The sequence below is a fragment of the Tachysurus fulvidraco genome, chromosome 11 (genome assembly GCF_022655615.1).
Source record: "Tachysurus fulvidraco isolate hzauxx_2018 chromosome 11, HZAU_PFXX_2.0, whole genome shotgun sequence".
In the NCBI taxonomy this organism is placed as follows: Eukaryota; Metazoa; Chordata; class Actinopteri; order Siluriformes; family Bagridae; genus Tachysurus; species Tachysurus fulvidraco.
Window position 1 is genome coordinate 16,089,428 of NC_062528.1, and position 25,196 is coordinate 16,114,623.

Consider the following 25,196-nt stretch of genomic DNA (forward strand, 5'->3'; position numbering starts at 1 on the left):
TCTGGAAACGGCTCAACACGCTTCTTCTCTTGGGGCAACAGAGTCACTTTCCTTCGTAAACCTAAACATGCAGAATCTGATCTGAGCTAGTCGATCGTTTTAACCGTGATGAAAGGTGTCGTTAGATCAGCTCCGTGTACCGCGGTCAGGCTCGGAGTTCAGGGTCGGCGGGATGAGACGCTGCGCTCCATAAAGCGCGCCGAGCACTTGGTGCTCCAGTCCCATGTGCACACGCTGGATTCCGCCACGCGCTTTCGGACACCACCGTTTTTATCCAAGCTCCCGGATTTAGCGCTTTTGGCTCACAGTATGATCCTAAATCACCGTGACGATGGAATTAAAACCAGACCTAAATCCTCCGGCACTATGGTAAGCATAACAGTCTGCGTACAGTATATGCGCTTTGTACTTAGATTATTAATGACTGTGTCCTGTCTGTTGCTATGCGCAATACACCGTATCCATGAAAATCACCACTGCTGGAGACAGATCTAAGGACTTATTTTGGTAAAGTGTCTAAAATGTGTACATGCTTAAATATACACTTGTGCAGAATATTTGCAGGCTATATACAGTATGATGTGATTGGAGATATGACTCTTTTACCATTGATAAATGATTAAAAGGAAGGCTGACACAGATAGGCTACACTCAGTAATTGTATAACTAAGGACAGTGTGTGTACCTACAACCTGTAACTAGAGACAGCTAATGTGGGGCATTTGAGTATAAGAAACATCTCTGTACTTCTCACTGAAGTTGCATTCATTGGGCATGAGCGGCCCGTTCCCGTCACCTGCACTGCGCGAACAAAGTGCAGGCCTCAGCACAGCAGTGGCTGCTGAATACACCCGTGCTGTACGGCAAGTGGAAGGGAGTTTACGAAGACAGGCAGGGAGGATCACCGAGGAAGCCACTAGACTGGACCATCAGAAAGAGAAACTGGAGAAACTTTTGCGAAGTGTCAGGACGACATTGCGCATCAACCAGAACACGACAGACGAGCGCGCACGAAGACCAGCCACTGAGACAGTGAGTGAGGAGGGATCAGGTTTAGCTCTTACAGAGTCTGGTATGTTTTGTCCATTCGTTTGTCCACTTGTTTTCACAGCATGAGGAAATATGACTGACACATGGTACAGTAACCACCAGAACTTAACCTATATAACCTAATTTTTTTAACCACTTTTATACCCCACATAAAACTCTTAAAACATTTTATTCTCTTTTTATAGACAAAACATGATGCTGTTATTTTTTTTTTATTCAGTGACCAAAGTAAGTATAAATTAAATGCTCATTGCATCACAGTGTTTAAACAGTGTGCTTTCCTGTTTCAGTAGATCTACTCAGATTTCTACCTTCTGCATCTAGAGAGTCATGGCCAAAAGTGTGTCCAAAAGATATTTGGGAAACTGAACACTAAGAGTTTGAGATAGGACAAAATGTAATGATTATAAAGCAAGACATTTCTTATGCAGTTAAAATAATCTGTGATACAAATTAAATAAAAAATGTATCATTTTCAGAAGGGATTATAGATTAATTAATTCACATAAAATTATACATATTTTTTTATATTTTTCAGAGGATCTGGCTATTTTCCTAATTACGACTGTACTTCCAGTTGAAGCAAAGCTTAATGTCCTGGCAGATGCAGACACAGCTAATGTTTTTAAACCAAATTCAGCTTTCCCTCACAGGCACTTGATGCTCCTAAAATCACTAACTGCTGCTTTAAGAACTTTGTTAATATGTGCAAGGTTCAAGATAAAAATGTTTACTTGTTTTTCTCTGAAGGAAAAAGATGGAGCTGATCATCTGCTCTGCCATGAGAAAAAATGCCTTAGTGAGCAGAAGCAGAAACTGGAGACTCTGCTGAGAGAAACTTTAAATCAGCTGCAGGTAAAAACAAGACTATAAAAGGATATTACAAGGAAAAAGGCATGTATTTCTATGTGGTCTTTGCATCTCTGTGCCTTTAAGTCTTTAGCTCAGAGCAGCAGAAGGCTACTGGACTGTGCCTTAGAAAGGTCCAGGGTAATTGAGCTGCTCCCTCAACATGGATCACCTTCAGCAGCTGGGAATCTCTCATTTTCTCCTCTCTCTCTGAAACCTGACCCCTCTGGTCCATTTACCCCAGGTACTGACATCAGCACTTTTATGAAATACACTGTCTTTTAAATTGAGATGATATTTTCTTTCACATCAGTAAAAATGTAATCTGTAAAAGTAAGGTGAGATTTTGTTTAATACATGTGTGTGTTGTCTCCTGGGTCATCTCCCAAATTTACACACACAGAGTGTAAAGAGGCAATAGATTCATCCACAACTGTGCTGCAGATGTCTCAGCAGCTCAGCAAGAGCATTGAACAGATCATGTGTGACGCCATCATTAAACAGACAACTTTACATCGCACAGTCAATGAGGGCCTTTTAAAGAAAATCTCAGAAACCCAGAATCTACAGGTGAGAAGAAAATCAATGCTAAAATGACTTTTCCCCCCACAATTCAAGTTTGGACAGAATACTTTGTGGGGACTTTGACAGAATACTTTAAAATGTAGGACAATTTAGGATTTTAAAATAGTAGTTGTGTTCACATTGAATTATGTGAGGTTCTGAACAGTAATTTAATACTTTACTACCTTGCAAAAAACTTGGTACTGTATACACAACTGTATTGTGTAAGAATATATTAGCTAGTATGTGATTTGAGACACAACTAATGCTTTCATAGCAACTGCAATTAACCACAAAGGCAGCAGAGGGCTCTAGAAATTAAAACTCCACATAGCTGAATATATTTTTTTATATGATGTTAATTTCCAAGAAACTACTGGCCTTGGAATATCTTTAGACTTTCACACTAGTGTCTGTAATCTGCATGCTCATACCCTTCTACTATCCCACCCAGTTAGGCATTTTGCTAACTTCTACTAGTTACATACACAAGCAGTATTTCATTCTCTAATATTTAATTATCTGCAGTATTTTTTCATCTCAATTTATATAACACTAATGAAACCTATCAAAGGTACTGTTTCAATCAGAGCTTTTTCGTGTTCATTATAATGTAAGTTTCCTAGCTAATCTTGTGTATTAGCATCTTAATATTCAATGCTGTGGATCATATTCTGTAAAAACACAAACTGACTTTATACAACTCTAAATGTTTTTTTTTTTATCTGTGGTAACAATTTAAATATGATTTCCTCTTGACCCACTAGAAATGTACCCACAATTGCACATATTATTTCATATGTCAGACTGGCTAAATCCTTCTTTCTTAGCAACGTCTAATGCTGAGCTCTGCAGCCACTAGACAGGCCATCTACCGTAAACAGAGACAGATGCAGTGTGCCAGCTACAGCCATGGCAGAGCTTTGGTATGCTTTTTTTTATAAAGTCCTTTATATCAGGGAAATCTCCCCACTTACTGTAAATTGTTAGACGTGTTGTATTACTAGACTAGTAAACCAAGTATTTATGAGACAAATCAGATTTAATGCACTCTGTCTTTTGCTGTAGGGTCCAGTTTCCTCTGATGATTTCTTCTGCAGAGAGAGAAACAATAGGCCTGTTGTGCAGGTGTATGATAGACACCCAAATTTTGTGCTGCCTGAGTCCAGACTTCTGACACAGGTAGTGTAATCAATACGATATCATATCAACAGTCACCAGTCACATATCTCCACATGTTTCTAATTCACTTATGATCTATAGCTATTAATTCCAGACCAACCACAGTATCTGAAATGCTTAAGTGGTTTGGATATCACAGAATGATTAACAGACATATAGGAATATATTAATATTTGCACTTGATTATTGTCACTTAGTTTTTATGACAATCTATGATCTTGGAAATGTCCTATATTTTGTCTGGCTTTAGGGCAGTGTTGCACTGAAGGAACATTTGGATTGTGGAGAGAAAGCCATAGAAGAGCTGCAGGTTGCACATTTGCAGCTGGAGGATGACTCGTGTGCAAAAAAAGTGGCAGCGAGTGTGGACTCCGGCATAATCCGGCTTCGAAGAAGAAGTATTCCTCGCATGTTTGTCCAGTCAGCAAGCACATAAAATTATAATCTATGGCAGCACTATCAAACTCATATGTACATCTTTGAGGCCAGTATTAAACAGGGCTGAGCATGTGAGTATATTATAAATGTATTGAAATTAGTTTTTAAAAAATTAGAACAGATTAACTTACTCAATTTTACCTCTTTATCAGTAATAAAGTTACTAATTGCATTGATGATGTTTGACCGGCATCTTTATACAGAGTGCCTTATATTTATAAGACTAAGGGTTAAGGTCCTTGCTCAGGTGCCTAAGCTTGGTGGACCTGGGATTTGAACTCACAACCTCCCAATCAGTAGGCTAACTCCTTAACCACTGAGCTACCACTATACTTATCATGGATACTGTCAGTGTTTTTACTGTGTTTATTGTCATTACTGATCTGATTAGTGTCTGTGTGAATTTCCAGTGTATGTTGCCTGCAATGGTTTCCTTCCACCTCCTAAAAACACGGCAGTAGGTGGAATGGCTAAGATATATTTGCTGTGAATGAGTATGTGTGCACGCTTCCCTGTGATAGATTGGCATTCCGTCCAGGATGCAATCATGTCTCATGCCCAGTTTTCCCAAAATCCACTGTGACCCTGGCCAGGATAAAGTAGCTACTAACATGTTTGAACATAAAGATAAAGAAAAGTCCTGAGGTCCTATGAAAGCTAAGCAATTGCATTGAATACTTAATTATTTTAAAAAGTCACACCTACATTTTGAATGAATTAAGGCTTACCTTGCTAGGTAGAAAATAGCAGTTTATTGCAGTTATAAAACAGTCCAATATATATGAGATGTATTGTACTTAAACATTCACCTACACAAGGTTACACACTCAGTGGCACTTGGAACTCACTGATGTACCATGTAAAACACTGTTCCCTCATTAGAGATTTTATTTTAAAGTAATTAAGTAAACTGTAATACTAAATAATACACAAGCATTTGCTAATAAAATTGATATGTTCAAAAGAGAATATGTGTGTCATACAAAGTGCCATGCTAACTAAAATAATTCAAAACAATATTTTTAAAAATTCTGTAAACTTCTGATATCCTTTTTTGCTTGGAATGTCAGTTTACAAAAATGTGATAAGAATTAATTACAGTATTTAAAGAAAAGCAATTTAAGTCTAAACTGTAACAGAGTTCCATGCAATCGCAGTACGATTTTGTTTAGCTGTATGTAAAAGCTCATGATCAGTAAGTCCTCTAGGTGGTAATTCACTAAACGGGCCTCTACTGAGTTCCCCTACTATCTGGACAGGGATTCACAATGTCCTCAACCTCAATGATTTCCACCACCAGATCTCGGATGGCCTTCACGCAGTCTAGTGGCTCCTCTGCTTCTTGATCCTCTGTGATAGAGTCTCGGTGTGGATCTGCAGTGCCTTCAGGCGCTACCTTTTCAGACTGTGCAGGCAGGTCACTTCCTGCTGAAAGATCAGGAATAATAGGGAGTCCGTTTGTGTCGGTAGTGCTGGAGCTCTCCATCATGCTCTCTGCTGCCGTCTCACTGATAGCAGTGTCATCTTTCAGGGGAGATGAATCACAGGAAAGTGTTTCTGTCTGAGTGTCATCTGTGTCTTTAGTCTGGGAAACTGAAGGATTTTCAGCACTGGTTGTATAAGGCTGGACTGTTCCACTGTGTGGCTCTTCAGGGGGTGCAGACTCAACATCACAGATGTCAGAATGAGACTTATTTGCAGTGTCAACCTCTGTCTCTTCTGAAGCACAGACACTCTGATTTTCTTTCACGCATGCTGGAAGAACAGGACTTTCTGTGTTCACCTCAATTGGTACGTTAACAGAAATCGGCTCAGGTTCTGAGACGATGATTACAGGAGAAATCAAAGTCGATGTCATAGCTTGGCTCTGAGCTTTAGCATCACATATTGGCTCAGAGGAATCAGACACAGTTATCGAAGGGATCTTCGATAGATCTGTGGACTCTGCAGAAACACAAGATGCGATACTGGGTACTGATGAAGGTTCACTGGCTTTAGATGGTTGGGCATCATTTGTTTGAGATGATTCATCTGCAAGATCTTGTTTCTTCTTGTCTGGTTGCTTCTCTGTACTGCCATTTTCCACCAATACAGAACTGGAGATTTGCTCAGATTTGCTCTGCACTTTAGCTGGACTGGATGGGGCTGAGCGAGGCGGAGTGCGGCTGTCTGTCAGACTGCTCTGACTAAGACATTGCAACTCGGTGCTATCTACAAACAAGTTGTGCTTCTTCAGAGAGGCTGCTTCTTTCACGACTGCATGGAATAAAAGATACGGTAAGATTGGCAAAGAAGACATTCCTATGAAATATGCTAGACAACGAAGAGTTTAGTCTTTTTTACCAAGAGAGCATGACAATTACACTCTACTTGGACTTGAACATTCTACGATTCAGACTCATAATCTCCGGATGTAGTAGTTTGCACCACCCAGGAGCTCAAGTTACTTATCAGGATACACTCACAATTCAGTTTAAGGAACACCTATACACCTGCTCATTCTTGTTGTCGATTATTTGGCAACAGCACAACGCATAAAATCATGCAGATCCAGTTTAAAATCTTATAGAAGTTTTCACATCAATCATCAGAACGGGAAAAATATGTGATCTCTAAATAACTGTATGACAGATGTTCCTAATAAAGAGGAAAGCGAGTGTCTTTTTAATGTTAGCTTCTAACGAGAATTATACATTATATACCTTTGTTCACTTCATTAATCAGGGCATCCAGCATGATATCCTCATAGATGTTCTCCACTTGGATGAAGTTTGTGTAATCAGCGAAGATGTACTGCTCATAATTCTGCAGCTCCTATAGGAAAACAACAAGGGAAATCTCATTCAGTATAGACAAAGACAAAAATCAGTAATGAGGAAAAAGCCAGGCCTAACATGCCAGACATGGCTCTCCCTGCGACCATCCTTACTAATTGTTAACTAATAGCTTTTTAACAGTCTTATTTAACAATCTGAAAGAAGTAAGAAGTCATTTGCATTAAATGATCAAAGCCAATAGGTAAGTATACACTGTACACACTGGAACCTGGAGCTAAAATATCAGTAATGAGATTTTAGTATTAACTAAATCTAATTTGTAAATGTGAATCAGATGGACAGCGATGGATCTTTATCTGCTTGTTATGTAATATCATTTTGTGTCAATACTAAACCTAGTCGTATGAGTTTTAAATGATTTTGGTCATCCATTTTTAGTCTTTAATTCACCAATTTCATTGTTTCTTTAATATGAATTAAGGAATTGTTTAGTTTATTTATCAGGAATGAATGTTGGCTCATCTATGTTTATGAATTAGGCTCCGCTTCTATCTGACCTCAGTAAGGTTGGCTTTGTCAAACATCTGCGTTATAAAGAAATGAGCAGTGGTTAATGCAGTCAAATTATAAAACTCATTTCAAATCCATGTTTAAAAGATCGTGCTCTGTTTTTTTTGTCCATTCAAATAGACAGGAGCTGGATCTTGTACTGTACATGATTGAAAATTGAAACTGCCTAGGAGAGTTGCCAAAAGAACAGACTTTACTCTAACATGTCAACAAATCTATAACAAATCTATTTTCTATCTAATTTCATTTCAACTCTACTCGCTGTTTATCAGATTCAGGTTTGCTTTCATAGGCTTTTCATTTTTTATACTACATTCCCAGGGACATGAGATATTATGGCTCACATTTTGCTGTAGTGTGTGTGTGTGTGTGTGCGCGCGAGCGCGCTAGTAATTACAGTTTTACAGCTGGGTGCCAGGTTTCTCCTGATGGCTGGCAGTGTGATGTCCACCAGAGCTTCCTGGAAAATCCTCTTCCTCACTGTGCTGCTATCATAGTCATATTGCTGAAAATGATAAATATGGATTTAATCTGATATTCACAAGCTAATAGTTATTATATAATCCTATTATAGACTAGTTTAGGGAAAACTGAAAATTAAGATACTGAATGGTCACCTTAAGCACGCGGAGCTTGGCTTTTTCCATGAATGTGGCCAGTTTCTCAGGTTCATCCCTCATGGCTGCCTGAAGCAGCAACTCAAATGTGTACACAGCATTTTCCATCAGCTAAAATAAGAAAAGCACCCATAACACAAGCATGCTTAGAACAGCTGACACAGGTTCTTAGCTTTTAAAGATTATATTATGGCAATAAAGTATTTAAATATTAACCATAACTGATTGTTTGTAGAATATTATTGTGCTACTACGACGGAGTTAAAAACCACAAAGACAGGCATTGTAGTGAATCAGTATGAGAGTGAGAGAGAATGTTCAGCAAATGATGATCCCCAGAACAGAGCTGTACCGTAAGGCCTACCTGCTGCATATGGCTCTGTGTCTTGTGCACCACCAACGTGGAGTTGGAGAACCTGAAGCGGCTTCGCAACTCTTGCAGCTGTTCCTTAAGTACGGTGACATGCTGATAACAGTCCTCCATGTGGGCATGAGACACCTCCTCTAAAGCCTTGTGATACACAGACCAACATTCATTCAACTATTAAAATGCCAACATTCACCATCACACAGCAACAATAATTCACCAACAAACACTGACATTTTCTGTGAAATAATATTGCCATAAAATATCGCCATACATGATCAAACATTCTGAATAAAAAAAACAACATTCATAAACACTCAGATTCTTCCTCAAAAACAATAACTCGCAAAAAGAAATTAATAATTTTTTTAATTCATTTGTTGTGTATTTTTAAAACCTATATAGCTGTGTTATTTACTTATAAAGTATCTCCTATAACATTCTATAAAGCTTATGACCAACATAACCTACTGAAGATGTTGGGGGCAGCAACAACAATACTTTATTCAGAGTAATATCTACCATAATACACATTCAGATACCAACATTCATTATCAACTAGAGATGTACCATACCCACATTTTTTCCATAATGAATCATATACAGTAATGAATCACCTTCTAGCCAGCCTAGGAATAACTGAACTAACAAGTATTAGATACTGTGGTATGTGGTACAATGTCTATAGTAATTGGTCACAGTGAGTAAGGGGGATTAGTAAAAGTCACCCACATTCAAATGCATGATGAGAAATCGACTAAGATTGTGATTTTATTATGACTTTCAGATTTAAAAATTTCAACTCATTCAATTCTTTTCCTGAGTCTCACTTTAGTAAGTTCTTCATAAGTTCCTCCCGGCTGAAAGTCCTTGCTGATTCGGTTCAGCTCCGCCTCCAAAAGCTGCCTCACGGCCTGAAAGCCTGAACTCACCGGACCCATCAGTTCCTCCAGAATGGAGGCCAGATATGGAGATACACTCTCAGAGCAGAACTTCATCATTGGCTCTGAAACAAGGCCTGAGAAACACACACATATAAATACTCCAAAACGGACAAAACTCTCTATGGCTATCAAAGCATGTCCGATTGGTAGTGCTGTTCCATATAAAGAGTCACGGACACACCTGCATTTACGTGGAACTAAATAGGACTAAATGTCTGATATTTAATTTCAGAATGCATTAGTATCTTGGCAATCAGGACTTTTGCAAAATAAAAAATGCATTCTATGTAATTACATTTCCTCCAAATTAGGGCTGAGGATCTCAAGGTATTTCATGAATTATGATGCATTTAATAATCTATCATTTTTCACCTTGTAGTTTGGACTTCAGGAAATTGCTGGAGTTGATGATCTGGTCCATGTCAGAACGAATGAGTGTTTCTTGCTGTTTGGTGATCTCCCTGCACTCCTCCTTCAGTCTCTGCAGTCCCTCTCTCAGCTGCTCCTGCACCAGCTCATACGTCACCTGCACCGTCTGGAAAAGGTAAGTAAGCACGTTTATCCACAATTTTATTCTTTTGTTTAAATATTAAATACATTTAAACCAAAGTGATGTATATAAACTCATGTTGTTGCATTCACTTCAAATTGACACACATAATGTCTTTTGACTTTACACTTATAAATAGGGATAAAAAAGATTTATTAATATGTATAAACAAAGACATGTTTAAATATTTCTACTCAATCATCTCTGTCTATAAATCTCATGCAAAACCCCTCAGCTATAAAAAAAAAAAGATGCACATAACTCAGAACTCTTTTGGGACAATATATTCTGGCCAGCAATATATTGGGACATATTACAGGAGAATTTCATCTTATCGACCAAGAAACTGTGTCAGGGGAGAAAGATGGATGTTTCAACAACTAAACAAACCCAACCATACAGCCAAAATAACTCTAGAAGACCTTTTATCTCCTGATGATTTATCTCTATCTCACTAAAAAAATTATGATTTATGGTGAAGTCCATCAGAGGGACGCTCGTAAATTTTGGGAATTGAAGATGATTTGGCAATGAAATGGGACAAAACTGAAAAATATGTCTGTCTACTTATGGCAGTTGTTTCAATTTTGCTTAACCATATACATCCTTATTTGTTCATATTTGTAAATAGTCAAAAGTTATTGAATTATTTAATTGTGTACATTTTTAGGTTGATAGTATCCTAAGTCTGTAACCTAGTGAACCAATATTAATGTATTCATTGATAGAGACTTAAGAGCACATTTGTACAGCGCTCTGGATAAATTTGAAGTGGATATAACAACAACAACAAAAAAAACAATTTAAACCCACAATACAACAAACATAAAAGAAACCATAAAGACACACAGTAGACACAAGCATCCAAAACAAGAATAACCAAACAATTCACTCATGACCTGAATCTATATCCCACTCCCTCACATGAATAAAGCTATTTTTATTTTACATCTTTTTTGTAATATTATAATTTCTCACCACTTGTTTTGAGTAGTTTGAGGAAAACACTGATTAATCCAATTTAAGCAGATGGGAAAAACAAACACAAATATTACTGAGGGATATGTGGGAAGGAGTATGGCTAATAACTGTATTCTCTTATTCTGATGACTCTAATGATCCACATTAAATCACACAAGTCTGCCTGGCAAGAGCAAGAGCTCTGTCATCATCTCTTACAGAAAATAAGATTAGTGAAGGATCCTGTTTGTGGGATATGACTTTACTTGTTTTCTGATGAAATTTCAGTGGTGCACTTCATTCAGCTGGTGTACAAAGTGAGTGAGAATATTGAGTATGAAAATGTGTGTCATCTTGCTGCTGATTAAAGACTTTCTCCAGCTTGTCATGCCTGTCTATATGAAACAACTCACCGTGAACCATACTTTCTTTCTTTCAGCCTTCTTCCCCTTCAGCCTGGGCAATAGCTCTGTCTGCAGAGATGGCAAAAGTTCCTCCATCACCAGGTTGGCCAACACCTGCTCCAAAACACACACATACACACACACTCAGTTTGCAGAACTCACAAAAATTGTGTCAGTTCTAAAAATAAAACCTTACCCAATACCCTTTAAGTAACGATTCTTAAAGGGTTTTACTCTGAACACGGACACTTTTAATTGCACATGTTTGCAGTCTGTGTGAAAAACGAATGTGATCTTCATTATGAATAAACAGACTGTCCCTAACTCTGAGAACCTTCACCTATGTACACACAAGACAAGTTTGCCTAACAGTCAGACCAGGCATAACAAGTCACATGTCATATTTTACAACACAAAATTGCTATAAGTGTATATGAAGCCGAACTAACAACTAAACACAACAAACAAACAGTCATCAAATGAACAGACATCATTAACAAATCTATAGACATAAAAAATGATGCACTGTTAACGACCCGAGGCAAAGCATCTTACATATATTTGAAAAACAAGGAAATTGGTTATATAAATACAAATAAATATTTTGTCCTCATGATTATCTTCACTTAAAAAGGTGAAAATTTTGTTTTTTTAATATAAACGCATACTCTTCAAATTTTATAATATTGATTATGAATACACTATAATATTAATTACACTATAATACTGATTATGTTTCTTTAATTCTCAAATGCATTTGAGGACGCTACTGCAGTACATTGATCAATTTCTATAGACAATCAGGTGCTAATAATCTAAAATATAGAAGAGAAATGACAAGCTTGTGCTGTACATAACTTAGGATCTCTAGACCACGCTTTTGCATTTTGTTTTTCGAAAAAGTAAAATTCCAGTCATGTACATGATGCAAAATCTATTTTCTGCTCATCACCTGCTTTACATAACAAGTCGATATGTTTTTTGTGAGATAAAGATACACTACAGGGACAAAGATTCTGTGTCCAACACCGAAAAGGAAAGCGGAGGTGTTTCCTTCACGGCTCCTAGACTTCCTGTGGTTCAGCTTGCAGTCTTATATTTCAATCCCCAATATGGTATGGGATAACATTGGATATGAGGGATAATAATAGCACTATTATTATGGTCCAAATCTCTCAATGCGCTATTATATTCCAAATCAGAAGATGATGAAAAATTCAGATGATCTGTTCTACTGAGCACACAAATATCTTATGATCCTTGACACATCCTAAGAGAAATACGTTGAATAAATAAATCGGTGAAAGTAAATATATATATATATATATATATATATATATATATATATATATATATATATATATATATATATATGTAAATGTGTTCGTAATGCATACTCAGTTGCTCTGCTAGTCTAAAAAGTGTACAGTTGTTATTCTAGAGCGTCTCAATAGAATTAGTGATTAGCAATAACCACATTTAGTGATGAACTACATTAAATTTCAGAACCATTTTATTTTTTACCAAATATTACTCAATGCATTAGGAATGTTTCTTGGTGTTTGGTTAAAGAACCATACATTCAACACCCACATCTCAGACAGCGAGGAAAATGCAGATGATATATTTGTAGCTACTGGAATTCCCATTAGCAAATTCTCTGTAATTTACCGAGAAGTTGTTTTGATGGTTATAAGGCTAAAGGGCAGGACCATTAACCACAGTAACGGTAGAATTATTCTTGTATTTTTTTAGCTTTAAAACCAAAAGTAAACTTAGCCAAGGCAAAAAGAAAACTTTTCCCTTGTGGTCATGGCAGTTAAACGAAGCTGCGACTCAGATACGCCTGTCTGACAGCTGAGGACACCGCCTCTCTCTCCACACACACACACACACACACACACACACACACACACACACACACACACACACACACACACACACACACACACACACAGAGTCACACACACACACACACACACACACACACACACACACACACACACACACACACACACACACACACACACACACACACACACACACCTTTCTCTCTTTACAGACACACAACCTTTTTACAAAGACACCCATCTCTCTCCCAACTCTCCAGATACACACCTCTCAATTTACACACACCACCTTTGTGCACAGTTATGATGTGCTGTAGTGTTTTGCAGTTGTTTTTTTTAGGTCAACATTATTAACAATAAACTAAATACTTGATAAGATGCTCACTTGACAGTCTGTGCCCACCAACATCTCCCATGATTCATAATGTCCTTTCTCCTGTCTGTAGAAATGAATGGCCTTAAGGAAGGCTTGGACTTCACATGTCGTCTTCTTCAGAGCGTCTGAATGTAGACAGAGGAGGAAACAGATATTAATGATTCATCAGTCTGAAATGCTGGATTGGTATTGTGTGTTAGAAAAGATGTGACCCATTTGCCTGTGCAAACCACCCATGTGTTTTCCTACATGGCATATGTGTGGTAATATGTAACACATATCCTGCACATGGATGAACTAAAAAAGTTTTATGTTTTTTAAAATAATTTTGAAATAACATAGTCAAAAGTGTATGGTCATCAGACCGTTACACCCATATGCGCTTTTTCTAGATGTAATCTCCCTTTGCTGTTAGCATAACCTCTAGGCTTTCCGTTACATTTTGGAATGTGGCTGTGGGGACTTTTGCATGAGATCAGGCGCTGATGTTGGCTGAGGAGGCTTGGGTGCAGTCAGCATTCCAGCTCAACCCAAAGGTGTACAGTAGGGTTGAGGTCAAGGCCCTGTGCAGGACACTCATGTTCTTCCACACATCTTTTTGTGCATAAGGACACTGTCAAGCTGGAACAAGCTTGGGCCCTTTAGTTCCAGTAAAGGGAAATCTTAATGCTTCAGACAACTGCATGCTTTGGCATATGGGTCTGATAGTCTGGAGTCTGAACATTTGGCCATATAGTGCATATTAAATAGAAATAAAAAAAAGGATATTCATTACATTGTCTTAATATAATTACCAGTGAAATCTTGATAAATAAGCAACAGACACATAAGCTTTCTGGGAAATAATACCTATAAACTATTTCTTTATTGTTAGTTAATAGAAATAATTACAAATGGAGGTCATTAAAGCAAAACCTTTTAGCAAGATGTCAGTATCAGCTTTCAGTTGACTCAGAGCTCTGGTTTCTGGTACACGTGCAACTCTAATAAAAATGTATATATTTTATATTTATATAAATTTGTTCATGTGACGAACTTCTGAGAAACTTCTCCCTTGTGGTCAGTACGATACCAAAACCAAGACAAAGGGAAGGATAAACTGATGAAACTGAAAAAACGCTTTAATTAGAAACTGGGTTACGAAATATCTCTTCCAACATTCAATGCTCATCGCTTACACAACAAGTGCTAGTAACTTGGATAAGGAATTTCTTAAATTATTATTTCTATAAGAGATGCACAAGCACCTTGCTTCAATTCTGATCAGTCAGTTAATCATCATCATGTAGAATGTGTAATTTTGTGTATCCTTTGACAGGATCGGTCACTTTCCATGAATTGACAGCGTGTGCTATTTAAGTAATATGAAACACACATATACAGCGGGTGTTAAAGCAGCAGGTGTTGAAGCAGCACAACAGCAGCACAATCCACGCTTGATGCTACAGAATGTGTAACCGTGCTCTGCAGAGGAGAAAAACCGCTAAAACCACTGAATGTCAAGTCATCGAGACCATCTTTCCTCCAGCGCAGGAAGAGCAGCCTCTGTACGTGTGATATTATTAGTGTTACCAAGGCCACCAAAAAAAAACACAACAGCATCGACCTTACAGTTTTAAGTAGGCAAGACATCTTTAAGCTCTTTCTCCTTCAACTCTATTTATCTGTCTACTGAGGAAAATGTTTTTACAGTAGATGTTTATCAGGCCCATCATTCTAAAGGGAATCCCTTTAGAAACCTTGGTTTCACACTGAACATTTTAAAGAGCCCCACGAGAGGAGAAAGTGAAGAACCTTTTAAGGTTGTTAGAAGGAAAATATCTATCTATCTATCTATCTATCTATCTATCTATCTATCTATCTATCTATCTATCTATCTATCTATCTATCTATCTATCTATCTATCTATCTATCTATCTATAAATATTAGTTATAGTATCTTTATTTGTGTGAATGAGTGTGATTAAGCTGCATGTGTCTGACTGTGATTCTGTGTGTTTGAATGTAATGTTGGTGAATGTGTTTATGTCTGTTAGTCAGACAGCTGGTTTAAGGTGTTAGAAGTAGTATTTTATAGAAGTAGAAGGATGTCTGCCAGTCTGCAGTACTGTATCTCTCTGTCTGTGTTTGAATTTACTCTGTGTGTGTGTAGGTGTGTGTGTGAGAGAGACAGATAGCTCTCAATGAGTGTGTGAGATGTGCCATATGTTTTCTGGTAACATTTTAACCAACAACGAGATGTTGAGAAGGTGATACATGACATACGTAATGCAGCCTCTGTTGTTGAGTGTCAGGTGCTTCCCCTTTCAGATTCTAAACAGTGGCCTGTCTCTACTACATACCTCCTCTCACAGCACTCACCGTGGTTTTGATGGCGGATGCAGTCAGAGAGAATAGAGACAAAACGAATCTGTTTGTCCTCCTCTTTGAAACTGAAGTAGGCATCTCTCCTGTATGGGAGTTTCAGGAAGACAGGAAACGGACCTGGAATGGTCACCATGGGTGTAGCGACCTCCTCTTTCGAGCCTAAAGGGTAAGGAGTAGGGTAAAAGGAGAGGGTGTGTCAAAGATCTGTTTGTTTTGGGTGGCTTGTTTGTGTTTTTTTTTTTGTTGTTGAAAGAAATTTGAAAATCATCAATGTTATACACAGTTCACACAGCAGGGCAAATCTAGTTTATTTTTAAACACTGTTCCAAGTGAGCAAATCTGATTTGTTTGTCTACATTTTTCTCTTGCTTGAATGCCAAAAATACTTGCATTAGACAAACACTTGAGTCCCAATAAGGCTTAAGACATCTGAAACAACAGAACAACTCACTGTTCAGGTCAGGGAAAGCCTTGTCCACTAGAGCACAATATTTCTCCTCCGAGGTCAGCACAGTACCCCCTGTGAGCTGGAGTGTTTGACGTGCAAGAGTACCTTTTGCAAAAGCCTGCATATTATAAAACATTCATAAAACAGTGCATTATGAACGATCGCAACAATCAAATAATACTTTAAAGATTTGCTTGCATGTAAACACAAACATATTTCCAAATAATTATGAAGGTACATCATGCTATGGTGAAGGTACATCATGCTATACTTCTGCTATGATTGTAAATTGTTTGGATGCCTTATAATTTTTTTGTGATTTATTTTCCTAATAATAAGTTGCATTATTGGGTTGTTGTGGTACCTCCTGGCTGTCATGAAGCTCCACACTGTAGTCTGCCCGCACTGTCGCAAACCTCTCCTTCCATTTCTTACTGTCATCAAAGTACAGAATGCTGTCCTTATACACCAAATCAGAGGCTTGTTGAGGCTCCTTCACACACACACACACACACACACACACACACACACACACACACACACACACACACACACACACACACACACACACCACACACACACACCACACACACACAAACACACACACAGACAGTTTAGAAATATACAGTGTGAATGTTGCTCCTTGCTACAACTGTACAATACCCTGTAGCTTAGAAATTGTTAGCTGTTAACTAACCTTCGAAAGAAGATATTTGAGTCTAGATTTGCATTCTTTAGTTTATGTAACAGCAGCCAAATTATAAACTATATAGTCAAAGGTTTAAGAAGACTTGACCCTCAAACCCATATGTTGGCATTCCACACCCAAACTATTGCCACAGTGTTGTGTGTGTATAGTGTTTGTGTGCTGTAGCATTGCAGTATCCGTTCACTGGAACTAAAGAGCCCACACTGGTTTCAGCATGACAACACCCCTGTAAAAGACTCATTATTGTAATTGGGTTGGTTGTAATGGGTAAAGTACCTTCTGTTTAAGGAGCTGTGTGTGAACTGTCTGCTGCTGCTCCACTTCATCCTGGAGCTGTGAGAAAAACGCCACACAATACTGCCTCTTATAGTGAGGGCTGAAGTTGTTCAGCTCAGCCTCACTCCGTCCTGCACACACAAAAAAACACACATATATATAGGTTTAATATATACAAGTTGTGTATTCATTCCACATACACAGTGGCAATTGAAAAATGGACCACAAAATGCAGATATAATGAAAAAAGGTGTGCCGTCTTTCCCAGCTTAGTAGACGTTACAAGAGTAGCTGCTCTTAGGGTTGTTTTTCCATTACTAATATATTCATTTAACATTTTTAAATTATTAATTTTAATAATTGATTACAAAGGATAAACTCTGAAACTAAACATACTGTAGGCTTTATAAATGAAATACCTTTATTTTGTCATAGAGGTGTACAAATATTGTACAAATGCACTGCTATTGGAATGACTTCAGTAGTGAATCTTTAAAAAAATATCTATAAATAATCTGATGAGAGACCAAGAATGTTGCCATAACTTGGTCATTAATGTGTTTTTAATCATGGACAGTATGTAAAATTGTTTATTGTATATTATGGCTGCAACATTTAAGTGGTATACCCCATTTTGTATGATCTTGTGTCTTAAAAATCCATTAAATCCTCACAGTCTGGTCTTTTTTAGATGTTGCATTTGTAAGAGGAAAAACAGATCTACAGTCAGAGCCAACTCTATGATGCATTATGGAGAAATTTGAGCTGAAACTTAACGCTTCACTGCTCTGCCAAAATAACATGGCACAATGATGCAGAGTCTGCATTTCCTCCTATTTCCACTCTCGAGTCCAATGACTTTCTCCATTTTGTATAAATCTCCTTATTTTCAGAGAAAATCTGCCTGAGAGAGAGAAAGAGAATAATGTGTTTTCCTCCATTCATTATGATAAGTGTGATAATAGGTTTTCCGTCTCTCTGGTTTTGATTACTAAATCATCAACATTTAATTTAATGAAGCTATATGCTCACATTGTATTTTCGTACTACACTAATTGCCTAATATGTTATGGAAGGTTCATGACACTACATTTGTCTGTATTTTTAATATTATGGATTAAAACTGTCTTTAAGGTCCTTTAATTTTGCAAAGGGATGGGACATATGAAAGAGTCTTTGTATAATGATTAAATTAAATGTGTGCCTGATTCCTGTTATCCAATCAGCCTGCTCTTCATCTTTTGCTGATAAGTGAATTAAGAGGCAGAGGGATGAGATAACGGTTTCCTGTGAGATTCCTAACTGGCAGATTGTGTGCTTTTCCTCTTTAAGGCGCATAGCAGGCACGCACACACACACACACACACACACACACACACACACGCGCGCACGCACACGCACACGCACACGCACACGCACACGCACACGCACACACACACACACGCACACAAATTATGCCCTTATAAAATCCACTCAATAAATCCACTTTAGTGTTCATTATAACTTCATCTTCAGTGACAATTCCGATACTCTCCAACTCATCCATTACAAAATCAATACTCAACATTTCAGGAAGTGACTGTGCAATAATGTGGTCAAGTGTGTTGAAATATATACAGCCATGCAGAATAATATATCTTTTTTGTGCCCAAGCTTTTGCAAAGGCAACAATAAGAACAAATCGTCCCTGAACAACTTGTATATTAATCTGTTTGATTAACGTATACTCTTCAATACAGCATTTATTTTGACAGGTAGCGTTAGCTAGTCCACACAGGCAATAAATTTTCTAGGGTTTTTTTTCCAACAACATTTAGTTCATACTATAGTGACCCCTAAATTATTAAACACAGTCATAATCACACATATTCCAGGTTTGGTTTGAGGAAGAATTAAATAATCACACTGTATAGCTGGATGCAGTACGCTATGACTGTTGCTTTGGGCATGCATTTGGAAATTTGCTTAAGTGATACACTATCCTAGTATCTTGGTATTTACATACTGGTTTTTAGCTTGAACATTAGGCATAGTACTCACAGACCCCTTTTCAGTTTGGCAGAAGGCTTCAAGGGTTGTAGGTGTAATTGAATGTAATTGTGCCACCATTATAGCTACATATAATTGCAGGATGTTGATGAAGATAACACTGGAACATGCTGAGGCAGACAGAATTAAGCTAAATTCATAAAAGCAGCTGTTTTATAAGTCAAAATCATAAATGTATAAAGCTTTTCGAAACACAAGCAGCAAACTAAGTAGCAAATACTTAAGTAAACACTGTGAGATTGTAAAACTTGAGTTATAATATACACCAAATGGTCAAAGGTTTGTGGACCACTGACCATCATAGCCATATGTGGTCTCTGCTAAGCTGTTGCCACAAAGATGCACAAGAAGCACATAATTGTATGTGATGTGGTTGTATGATGTAGAATAAGATTTCCCCTAACCGGAACTAAGAAGCCCAAATCTAAGTGCCTCTGTACACAAAACGAGCTCTGTGAAGACACGGTTTGTCAGTGTTGATGTGGAAATGTCCTGTATACAGCCCTGACCTCAACCCCACTGAACACCTTTGGATTGAACTTGAACACCAACTGCACCACAGACCTCCTCATACACCATCAGTAACTGACCTCACTAATGCTCGTGTGGCTAAAATCCCCACAGCCACGTGAAAATTTAGAGAAAGTGAAAAGTAAGAGTTATATAATAGCAAAAGGAGACTAAATCTGAAATGGGATGTTCAACAAGCAAATAGGTGTGATGTTTAGGGTCCACAAACATTTGGCTATATAGTGTACATGCTTTAGGAAATAGTCAAATTTAAGTTCGGGGTTCCATTCACTTAATTAATCTATGGTGTGTGAACGGACTTGCCTCCATTTCCACAATATTATCTGCTCCACAGTTTAGTGTGCTATGACCTGCAAATTAATGTGATACCTTTACATTTTTTTTAATTAAATTATAATTAAATATTATTTTAAATTAATATTCGATTCATTTATTTTTAATAATTCGTTCAATGAGTTAGAAATGTTTGTGAACCAAAAGATGCACTTTCTGGCCAACGGTAGATATTATTTATTTATAACAGTCTGCAATTTTACTTATAATTAATGCTTCAAAACTTTCAGAATTTCCACTATGTCATTTAATCCTTTAATGAACATGAACAACTAACAACAGTGGTGGAAAAGACGGTGTAGCGCAAAGGCATTTACGCAGATTTGGATATGTATAAAGAGTTGTGTATATGTATAATAAGATTTAAGGTCAATAAAAAAGCAGCTATATATTTTGGCCAATCAGCTGGATTTAAGATCAGAGTTTTATTTTAGTCTAAAACTTTGCTTTAGGTTTAAAAGATTTACAGTGGGTCTGAATTTACTCCATGTTTACTGTTTGTGTGTAATGCACTGTTTGGGACAACATTTTGTAGTGTTTTTACAAATGTCTGATTTCTCAGCAAACACATTATGTTCTCTGAATGGTGAATTATTACCCACAGTGCATTATAAATCCAGTATATGACTGATGTTCACTCCTTCACCACAGTGTGTAGAAATTACTTTCGGCTCAATTTTACTGGTCATAAGTTTCATATTTACATGATAATAAAAAAGTGTAATGACTACTAAAGCTGACATTTCAGTGGAAAATTTAATACAGTAAACAACTTTAAATACTTCTGTATTTTGTGGTCTTTATTTGCTTATCAAGTGTCAAATGTTCAAAATATCTAATGGTTGTTTCACCTGTATTTTCGTTCCACTCACTGGACCAAATGTTGATGTAAAATTTGAAAGGAGTCAGGTATTTCTTTTGTTAGTAGACACTAACAAAAGAAATACCTGACTCAAAATTTACGGGAATAGCACTGTCTGACTGTTCCAGAGTTGAAGTGGAAAGACAGTGATCAGAAGAGTAAGATCTAAAATTTACTGTATATGGAAGCAGCTCAGATCTTTATAAATGTGAATGGTTTTTATCTAAAGATTCTTTTTTAATTGAATTCAGTATAACAGATCTACATGTGAAAAGCATGCAAAATTCATTGTCTTGATACCTTCAGCAGATGCACAAGATTCGTGCAAGAGACTTTCAATGTAGGGGTAAACAAACACAGCTGAAAACTAGTTCTTTATACTGACATCTGGAGTGGTTTCAAACTGCCCTGCATCATGCAACACGCGAACACAGCGCTTTTATATCTGGAAATCCTGCACAGGAGGGTGTCTGGGGCTATGCTTTTGTTCATGCTTATGGCACTGATTCTTTCATCCAGCTGTCTGTGTACATGTGGGTTATAATGTGTATGCATACGAATGCAGTCTTAACCAGGATTTCACAATATGATTATGTCATATCTCAAGACAAACTTATAACAGTGCAATAGTCTTCCCTCCCTCACACATACTCTGTTAAATCTATGAATGAATTGTATTAAGTTTTAAGGAAAACTCTCAGAGCTGAGCAGCTCCATTATTGCAGAGGGTGGAGCTAAATCCAAGGACAAAATAATATTAAACAAAAGCTAGAAATAAAGAAAGGAGTGAGATACCCTGAATCACCATATTGTGAATCAATTATTTTATGGTTTATAAAAAAAAAAAACGAAAAAAAAAAAAACATTATTATTGGAAGTTTAGAAATAATTACAGATTAGACCACTTTTAACGTCAGCAACTATTTTATTATTTATTTTTCATATCTCAGAAAAAGGTCAGGTATTCTGATATTAAATATTTTTGACTCAACCCAAAACTGACCCCATCTTGATCAAAGATCTATTGCCACATTGGCATGAGGCAAAAACAGTTTGCCTTTTAAATAATATCCTTTCTAAAAGTCTTTCTCAAACATTCTCAAACAGACAGGTCATAAAAAAAACCAAAGTGAACAAAACAGTGCTTTATGATCTGCTTTATGTCCTGCAGCTTTCAAAACCATGCATCTACTCTAACACCTTTTCTGCAGGGAGTCAGAACTTTATTTCTGCACAAAGTTTGAAGCATGAAGTAATTTCCTGTAGTGTGTCCCTTGTCGCACTTAAGCAGCTGTGAGATGAAACTTTCAGTGAGAATAAAATGTTTACCTGATTTCATTTGATCAGTTACTTAAAACTAAAACAATTACATTTACAAAAAAAATCTTTGTACTCCTACTGTCATTTTTGACATTTCTCAAATATCAAATGTATATATTTTAATCTTATTATAATATGTAACAACAATTTCTTTAAAAATGAAAAAAAAAACCAATGTTGCTAAAAATGTTTCACAAACATTTCCCACTTCTCCTTACCCCAAAGAACAGCCATATAAGCAACTATAAACATCTCTTGCTCATTAGCTACGTTGCTCTTCCAACACAAAAATTAAGAAGCAAAGTTCAGACCCCAAATATTACGGCTGGTTGACTACGTTTAGATGAAATGGGTACAGGGTTGAGCTGAATTTGGATCCTATCCTATGAACACTGGATCCTTTATGAAACCAATTTTTACTTTTCTTATTCCTTAATTTGCATTCGTGCTCAAAGCGGGAACCGCTGCGGTGTCAGAAAAAGTTTCTATCTATTCATCTCTTCTAGTTTATAAGTTTCTATCTATAATAGCTCTTCATCTATATCTATTTATAGATGATAAAATTGAAAAACGTTCATTTTATAAAGCTAAAATTGGGTGGTTTTACCTAGTAACCAAGGCACATGTACACAAAGTAAAAGGTCAACATAGTGATGCATGTAGGGAAAACCCGATACAACAAAATGGAAGATAGCAGAGGCTCACCAGTGGTAGATAGAAAAATAGTCTTCTATGCATCTATGTTTCAATTTATGCATCACGATGAAACAAAAAATGAGTAATAAAGAAGGAGCAAGATTGTTGATAGGATGAAGTCATTCCATCTTCCTGTTGTGAAGGGAGGTGAAGTAATAAACATGTGGGAGATCAGGAAGTTGTGGAAACCAGTGAACGACAAAGTAACCAGAGGCATAAGGCAGAATAGGGCTTTAATGTGTACCAAAAATTGCTGAACACTATGTCTGTTCATAAAAGTTTGTGGCAGTTGGAAAATAGTGTCAAGATGCTAGGCTAAGCAAGGAGTCTCTCTGTTGCATGTAACAGACGTGCATTGTGTGGTTGTGCTGAAATATTATTATCTGTATAGCAAAAATGAATACAGTTAAGTCATTCATTCACTGAGGAAAATGTAATTGGTTTAGTGAGCGCTTAATGTAGAATGGAAAAAACACCTCAGATAAGACCTGTGATCTTGACCCTAGTAAATCTAACCTCATATCAAATTTATTTTCAGATCTGAACATCCTGAAAGAAACTCCATGTGTGTCTATGTGAATGGTTAATTCACAACTAGTTTTTTTATTAATTGCCTTAGTATGACATTTCGTTCTTGCTCTGTCGATATTGTTTGACGTTATGCTGATAACATGACGACCACATCCTTTTGTAATGCAGCAGATGTTTTCTGGACCTTTTGCTGGATATTATGCCTTATTCAGGAATACAAATACATAGTGGAAATGATGGTTACTAGTCATAAAACTACTTTTTTATTCAGTGTCAAACAATATTTCAACATAAATTGATAGCATGGCTTGTTTAGCTGCATTTGTTGGCTCATTCCACCAGAAAGATGTGAGAAAAAAGAGCTCCAGACGGACCACATCAGACTGTGAGATCTGCTTTCAGCTGGCCAACATATAACACAGAAAAGAAACAGCTGGTGCAGAATGAGATTTGAGCAGAGGGAATATGTATGTAGAGCAGATTTTACTCTTATGTTTTTATACTTTAAAAATGTTTAGGAATGAAAATGAATTAAAATAAACTGTGTGGGTCGAATGTCTGTGGTCTATCAATTCGCTAATGACTCTCACTCACGTTCCTCCTGATATTTTGTCAGTAAACACTGAAATATACTGAACTTAGATGCTGTTAAAAGCTGCCATGTGGAAGCACAAACACTTTATTCTGCCCTGATCCTCTGAACAGTAAGAATAGGTTAAAATAAAACAACTTTCAAACCTGAAAAGCCAGATATAGAACGCTAATTATCTAATGGACAAATACATGAATCATCTATTTGTTTAGCCCAAGATACATCACCTAACTAGTATTAGACGTTAGATGGGTGGCATTAGCACAGTCTATTTACTAGAGGTGTATAACTCTACTCAGAGAAACATACCACTATGGCCGACATCCAAAGCTAGAGACATAAAGGTGCATCTGTAACATTTTAGCATGCCCACATTGTTAGGTATCTAAACACTGCTGAGAATATTAACCGCAAATAGTGGAAAATTTCAACCCCCAAAAAATCAGCAGAGCAAATGGAGAATGTGCCAGTTGTGGAAACACAAACATGTCACACGTGTGCTTCTCTCACAGGGAGGAGGCAGTGAGGGGAGTGAGTCTAAAATCAGAACGGCCTGTCAGAGAGTGCGAGTAATTTCCCCAGGCCCGAATGCAAGCCAGAAAAGAGGGCCTATCCTGAAGTGACCTTAAAACACCCACACTGAAATGCACGAGAATAAATACTGCCAACCGAAAAATAGGATGTGGCCGATTTGAAGGATGATAATAAGGAGCTGTTCAGGCCATAGAGACGCTTGGGTTAGCGATCGCATCCTAAATCATTCTGTGCTGAAACTCGACTTCTTTTCCGAACATGACAGCTGGAAACAGTTTGGTCAGAGTCAATTCATAGATTCCTCTTTCTCTGTCTTTCCTTCTGGCTTATTCTAACCCTGTCTCAATCTGTCTCTAGTAAACACACTGTCAACTTTGTAACAGAAGGGAAGCACATCAGGAGATTTTCTGAGTCACAGATTTCTTTCTCTGTGCTCATGGTGTGAGTGAT

General features: G+C 37.2%; 2 protein-coding genes across 2 annotated transcripts in view; one reads left to right on the forward strand and one right to left on the reverse strand.

The window, feature by feature from the left end:
* Nucleotides 1-5,052, forward strand: ccdc105 (coiled-coil domain containing 105). The gene is made up of 8 exons (XM_027147904.2): nt 1-369; nt 760-1,032; nt 1,801-1,905; nt 1,987-2,143; nt 2,303-2,469; nt 3,294-3,389; nt 3,532-3,645; nt 3,896-5,052. The coding sequence occupies exons 1-8, from the start codon at nt 109-111 to the stop codon at nt 4,079-4,081; spliced, it is 1,359 nt and encodes a 452-aa protein (XP_027003705.2). The 5' UTR covers nt 1-108; the 3' UTR covers nt 4,082-5,052.
* niban1b (niban apoptosis regulator 1b) overlaps nt 4,817-25,196 on the reverse strand; it is a 24,329-nt gene continuing 3,949 nt past the window's right edge. The window contains exons 2-14 of the mRNA XM_027147903.2: nt 17,299-17,429; nt 16,678-16,806; nt 16,317-16,431; nt 15,860-16,024; nt 13,508-13,623; nt 11,282-11,386; nt 9,731-9,893; nt 9,245-9,432; nt 8,412-8,558; nt 8,048-8,158; nt 7,828-7,935; nt 6,786-6,897; nt 4,817-6,339 (exon numbers count right to left, since the gene is read on the reverse strand). Coding sequence (XP_027003704.2) covers nt 5,315-6,339; nt 6,786-6,897; nt 7,828-7,935; nt 8,048-8,158; nt 8,412-8,558; nt 9,245-9,432; nt 9,731-9,893; nt 11,282-11,386; nt 13,508-13,623; nt 15,860-16,024; nt 16,317-16,431; nt 16,678-16,806; nt 17,299-17,429 — 2,615 coding nt within the window. The 3' untranslated portion in view covers nt 4,817-5,314. The remainder of the gene's footprint in view (nt 6,340-6,785; nt 6,898-7,827; nt 7,936-8,047; nt 8,159-8,411; nt 8,559-9,244; nt 9,433-9,730; nt 9,894-11,281; nt 11,387-13,507; nt 13,624-15,859; nt 16,025-16,316; nt 16,432-16,677; nt 16,807-17,298; nt 17,430-25,196) is intronic.